This window comes from Pantherophis guttatus, chromosome 3, assembly GCF_059756535.1.
Source record: "Pantherophis guttatus breed Tessera chromosome 3, ASM5975653v1, whole genome shotgun sequence".
NCBI classification, from domain to species: Eukaryota; Metazoa; Chordata; class Lepidosauria; order Squamata; family Colubridae; genus Pantherophis; species Pantherophis guttatus.
This window is the reverse complement of record NC_142065.1, coordinates 62,666,793-62,673,524: the sequence shown is the minus strand read 5'-3', so window position 1 is coordinate 62,673,524 and position 6,732 is coordinate 62,666,793. Positions and strand designations below refer to the sequence as shown.

General features: G+C 38.3%; 1 protein-coding gene across 2 annotated transcripts in view; it reads right to left on the bottom strand.

Annotated features, from left to right (window-relative positions):
• Positions 1–1,545: 1,545 nt before the first annotated feature.
• C3H1orf185 (chromosome 3 C1orf185 homolog) overlaps positions 1,546–6,732 on the bottom strand; it is a 30,197-nt gene continuing 25,010 nt past the window's right edge. For both annotated transcript variants that reach the window (XM_087891054.1, XM_087891055.1), the window contains 2 exons: positions 6,623–6,656; positions 1,546–2,712 (listed from right to left, as the gene is read on the bottom strand). In XM_087891054.1, coding sequence (XP_087747180.1) covers positions 2,249–2,712; positions 6,623–6,656 — 498 coding nt within the window. In that variant the 3' untranslated portion in view covers positions 1,546–2,248. The remainder of the gene's footprint in view (positions 2,713–6,622; positions 6,657–6,732) is intronic.

The following is a 6,732-nucleotide window of genomic DNA, read 5'->3' as shown; positions in this document are numbered from 1 at the left end:
TTTCCATTTAGTTAAGATTGTGTGATTTAAAGTTGTCACAGTATGTATGGACTTTAACGCCTCAGTCATCTGGGATGTGTAGTGATTAGTGAATTTCACTGCTGGTGGAATAAATATCTACCAGTTGCAGTTCTGACCTGAGCTCAGGGAGGTGGTAAGTTGTGATAGTTGGCTAGAGTGATAGGTTTAGCTATGAGAAACTTATAGTATTGCTCTAATTATCTTTGTCTGACAAGCAGGTTGCTGTACTTTGGTCTGGTAAATTTTGTGATTTCTAGCAATTGTACTGCTAGTAAGATAGCCTGAGATCTCTGTACAGCAATCTGCTTGCCAGACCTATGCAGAAAAACATGGTCCAACAGGTAGGTCACTCTGCAGGATGCTTTGCTTCCACATGGGCTGGTATTTTAATACACTCACAGGACATCTCATGCAGTGAACCAGATTCATGGAGAAACAGCATCTTACAGAGCAACCTACCTGTTTAGGTATTTTTTTCTACAAGGTCTGATAGGCAGGTTGCTTTAAAATCCTGGCCTTTGGCTTTTTCTTGTATTTTATTTACAAGCGTTTATCATCAAAACATGTATATTAGTTATACCAGTGGTGGGTTGTCCCCGGTTCGGACCAATGGGAGGCTCCGCCTACTGACCCCATCAGGAAGCTTGTGCGTATGTGCAGAAGTGCGAGCAAGCGAAGTGAGCGTGCTCACATGGCCCCGTTGCAAACCGGTAGTAAAGGTAAATAGAACCCACCCCTAAGTTATACCCACCAACTTTAACAAGAAACTAAAAACTGGTGGTGGGGAATGGAAATGCCTCATCTTTCTTACACCCTTGCCATAGAAACTCAATAAACTACAAAAGGAAGAAAGCATCTTGTTCTCCATCCTGCTTAGCAGTGTAGCTCAGCATTCTTTTTTGCCAATAAACAAGAAAATAAATCATTTTGGGGCTTTATTTATAAGGCTTCCTAATCCATTGTGAAAATGGCTGTTATGATTTTGTCGTATTACACATACGTAGATTCCAGAATTATCTTTTCAGATCAATGCCTTACCATACATCCATTGTCAAGCTATGCAAAGACTTGAATTCCCCAGCAAGTTGGAACTTCAATTTCCCTTTTAAAAGAAGAAAAATTTTCTACTTTATTTAATAATTTCACTATATGCTAGTGAACTTTGCAACTAGGTCAATACAACCAAACTGCATGACACTGTATCACAAATGAAATATTTGTTTTTGATGAAAAAGTATATAATGGCAAGACTGTCTCAATCCCATGAATAATATCACAATTTTTCCACCTAATTTCCACCTAATTTTTTAAGTGTTTTTAAGTGTTTTGTTTATTGTTTTTAATTAATGGGGCCAAATTTATATATGTATATTTTAACTGTATTTTAATATTTGTATTTGATGTTTTTACTTGGCTGTTCACCGCCCTGAGTCCTCAGGGAGAAGGGCGGTATACAAATTCAAAAATAAAATAAATAAATAGTTTTTCATTGTGACAGTAAAAATTATCAAAACCTATGTTCTCTTAGGCCACAATACAATATTTATTAATAAAACGTTGTTTATTGATGCCAGGTTTCACTCTTGATGCTACCACAAGAGCCAATGATCCACAGGAACAAAATCTCGAATGCCATTGATTCATATCATGAATTCACCCAGATGGGTTTGAACAATTTGGGTAATTTCTAGTTCTGATTAGGAATTAGTCAGTTTTATCACAATAACACTCCCAAAAAGCCTCAGCATCCTTGCACACATAAAAGCGAGCATAAATGTAACTGAATGTGCAAAATCCCTACAGGAACCTACATTGAATGCATGAATGCTTTGAGGAGTTTGAAATCATTTGAACAACCTGCAGAGAGGGCATGTCTTGATGTAATAAATCCCGGATAGGTCTTCTAACAGTATAATTCTTAGTCCATTTATAATACATTCTACAAGTTTTATGGATGCTATGTTGTTGCATGACTGTTGTGAGTCTACAAAACATTTTGTGGTCAAAATATCCCAGATTAAAAATACCAGAGGTACCATAATCTTAAAATGGAGCATCAAGAATGGAGAACTTCCTATAAAGCTGGAACAAGACTCCATCACCGAACTTTGTGTGCTATTCTTAATGTGACTGTATTCAGTTAAGAACTTTGTTGTTTTATGAAAAAAATATAATCATCAGCATTTAAGGTTAATTCGAATTTTTCAATGTGATATAAACATACGGATCATGGATTTTGTACTTCAGAAACATGAGTCAATAATTCTACTGGACGTGATGTATTACTGGAGGAAGCCTTTACGATATCATTTTCAGATTTTGATCTTGAAATAGTTGGTTTCTTGAGCTGTGGTGACATATCGGTATTAATATTATAGTTTTGATCATCTTTCAAAGAATGGTTTGTTTGACATGCAACAGAAACAGTTTCTTTTGGTTTGGTAGTAGTGCTGGGCAGATTTGAACATGGTTTTTCTACAGTAAATTCATCTGATAAAGAAAATTGCGCTGAGCAAATATCACAAATATCATCATAGAAAGATTGTACACTTCCACTGGACCGAGATGGAAACACATATGCTCTGGATCTTACACTCAAACCTCTGTGCGACTTTTTTGAACTTCCTTCTGTATCAGAGCTATCATATATTTCTTTCACAGCACCATGATCTTTGGCATGGGCTTCTACATCTGTAATGAAACAGTTAATATTGTTCATTAAAATATGTGCTTAAAATGAACTTATTTTCAATAATACCGGTAGTAAAAGTAATTTGAATACTACTTGATATCTATCACTTATTCCAAAATTCCTCTATATGTTATTTTGTCTCTAATAACAATAAAAAATAAAAACTCTAACTCAGACACAGGACAAATTATTTTGGATATGTTACATTATCTTCTAGTATCAATCTGCTGCTTTTTAAATAAACTTCTACGATAGGATAATGGGGACAAGGATTGTTATTTAGAATAGGGGTAGATAATCTCTTTGAACCCTGAGAGCCTTAATTTTAGTAATTTTTTTCAATGGCAGAAAATGGCAATGACATGGTATCATCAAAGGGGATGGAGAATGAAGAGATTATTTTAAATATTAATAGTACATCAATCTTGTTGGTGAATTAGTACGTGTATCTCTTTCCCAATGAAACGTAGCAAAGAATTTTGCTATTATAATTTGGCAGTTCATTGCCAACCAAATTTAAATAGTGCTAGAGGCCACAAAAATAGCTCTCAAATGTCATAATTTAGATGCAGGGTTCTCAGTCTTTCAGTTTCTCATGGACTCCTTTTGAGCTTCATTTATTTCTGTAATTTTATCTCTAAAATTAGCACAGAGAACAAGTTATGAGAATCATGACAAACTGATCATAGGCCTAGCAGTAAGAAACTTACTATGGCCCTGATCATTGGCATCCTTCAGTCTCAAGAGACTATGGTATTGTGCTCTGGAAAGAGGTCCTAAAACAGCATCTAGTATGACTAAAAAGGCCAATTTGAGAGTGGCAATCCCTTCCACACTGAGGGCAGATACATTCTGTCCCCTGCCCAGCCCCCAGATTTCGCTGGTTCCAGGACTGCCTCTTTGCCTCAGCCTGCTGAACAAGTGTCTCTTCGAATTGGAGAAGGCTTTAGCCTCCAAGCTGAACGATCAGAGGTCAAGGTTTCCCAGTTGTTAATGTCCATTCCCAGGGCCTTTAGGTCCCTCTTGCAGATATCCTTATATCGCAGCTGTGGTCTCCCTCTGAGGCACTTTTCCTGCACTAATTCTCCATAAAGGAGATCTTTCGGAATCCGACCATCAGCCATTCTCACAACATGCCCCAGCCAGCATAGACGTTGCTGTTTCAATCGTTTATACATGCTAGAAATTCCAGCACGTTCCAAGACTGCGCTGTTTGGAACTTTGTCCTGCCAGGTGATGCCAAGAATTCGTCGGAGACAGCATATATGAAAGGTGTTCAACTTTCTCTCCTGCCGTGCGTAGAGGGTCCAAGACTCACTGCAATACAAGAGTGTGCTCAGGACGCAGGCTCTATAGACCTGGATCTTTGTATGTTCCGTCAGCTTCTAATTAAGCCATACTCCCCTTGTAAGTCTGGAAAACATGGTGGCCACTTTATCAATACATTTATTCAGCTCAGTATTTAAAGACAGTGTGTCAGAGATAGTTGAGCCCTGGTACACAAAGTCATGTACGATCTCCAGTCTTGTGCAGAGATTGTAATACAGGGAGGTGAATCCACGTCCTGACCAATGACTTGTTTTTTTTTTCAAACCTCCACTGCCTTGTGGCTATACCCATCTATGGGAAAGTCCTCAGGAGTCAACCTCGAGGCAAAACCTGGAGAAGAGTCCTGGAGCGAGGAGGAGTGCTAGAGGAGTAATACCTCTAAAAAAAAACAACCTTGGTCCAGTTGGCCTGGCTAGTAGCACCTCGAAAGGGCCCCTACCCAGGGTTACAGGAGAAGATGGTCAACTGTTTTGAAGGCAGAAGAGGGCTTTATGCCCCAACGGCAGATAAAACGGCAGAACCATCTTCTAGGAGAAGGGAAACTCTGATTACAAACCTCCACTGCCTTGTGGCTATATCTACTACTGGAAAAGGCTTCAGGAATCAACCTCGAGGCAAAATCCGGAGCCGGAGTCCCGGAAGCAGTTCATGACTGTACAATCATGTTCTGGTAACTCCTGCGACGCAGCTGGAACTAATCGTATCGGCTTTGCTGTTCCATTGGACTATTTCAGCGTCGTGGAGAGGGGGGATCTGCTGCTTGGGTAACAGTCTATCCTCCATATTTATCTATCCAGGCCTTGTGCTCTGGAGAGGACACTCCAGCTTTGCATCTCTCTTCTTAGTGTTGTAGGGAAGCTGCTTGCCCGTGTTGTACTGAAGAGGCTCCAGGTGCTTGCAGAGAGAGTCTATTCAGAATCATAGTGTGGATTTTGAGCCAACAGGTCCACTACTGACATGGTATTTTCCCTTAGACGGTTGCAGGAGAATGCAGGGAACAAAGACAGCCACTTTTCGTAGCCTTCATAGATCTTACAAAAGCTTTTGACTTGGTTATCAGGGATGGCCTTTATAAAATTCTCCCCAAGATTGGATGTCCACCTCAGCTCCTCAACATCATCAGGTCCTTTCATGAGGAAATGAAGGGCACTGTAGTTTTTGATGGATTAACTTCAGATTCCTTTGATATTCGAAGTGGAGTGAAGCAGGGCTGTGTCCTCGCACCAACTTTATTCGGGATCTTTTTTGCTGTCATGCTGAAACATGCTTTTGGAACTGCAACAGAGGGTATTTACCTCCGGACCAGATCAGATGGAAAACTCTTTAATCTCTCTAGATTGAGAGGAAAGTCTAAAGTCCAGCTGAAATGCTTACGGGATTTCCTCTTCGCTGATGATGCTGCCGTCACTTCTCACTCTGTTGAAGACCTTCAACAACTTATGGACAGTTTTAGCAAGGCCTGCCAACACTTTGGACTAACAATCAGCCTGAAAGTATGGCCCTGATATTACAATGTTAAATAATAGTTGATAGAAATTTTAGATTTCTAACCCTAATCTCTTAAAATACATTTAATGGTTCTTCATGCGGATATCTTTGCATGAACTAGAAGTTGCCTCAAATTTTATTTTAATATCATGACAAACTAAACAGATGATCAACAGTGTCACAATGTTTTGCCTGTACAGTTCAAATCCTCCAGGAAAAGTCTGCACAGTATGATCAAATTTTAGTTTGGTGATGTGCTATATGTTATCTGTCTTGGAGACCTTTATTTTTCAAATGCTAGATATGGATCTATCACATTTTATACATCTGCTCTTTCTAATGTATTAAGAAAATCTGATACCAGTTAAGACAATCAGATTTAAATATAACCGAAGATAAGATACTTGTAACATATCTCAATAAAGTTAAAGGGACATATCCTTACTTCAACAATATTTTCCCACATTCCTGAATTTCAATTACCAGAATTTTAATCACCATGTCCAATAATGAGGAATGGTTATACAGGTAATGACAGCCATTGGACTGGAATTTCCATCACTAAACAATGCAGTTATAAAGCACATCATGTAATGCCACATCAGTTAGCAATGGCAATTGCATGTTGCTAACATTAAGTGAATCACCAGTTTGTTAAACAAGAGAATCCAGACCCATTACTGAGTGCCCAGTTCACAATCACGTGACTCTGGGGGCAATGTGATAGCTGGAACCTTGAGGATTTGTCAGAAGTACTGCTTTTCAACAGTGTTATAAATTTAAGCTATTTAGTTATATTCTGTCATTGACTTTTAAAATTTAATTACTATGTACCATGTTTCCCCGAAAATAAGACCATGTCATATATTTTTTTGAACCCTGAAATAAGCACTTTGCCTTATTGCCATGTGCTCAAAAGCCCATCTGGGCTTATTATCAGAGGATGTCTTATTTTGGGGGAAACAAGATATTGAAAATATATATTTCCTTTATCTAAACTTCTGTAATTGCATTTAACATATTTACTTTACTTTACAAAAGTCTCACAGCAATATATTCTTTATAGATTGCATTCTTAGAAACTGTTGATACCTGCTGCCATTGCTGTCTGTTTCTTTTTTGAGTCCTATCAAATATAAAAAAGATAATCAAAGCATCCATTTTATGTTAAACAAAATATATTAAGAATCTTTCTAATACTT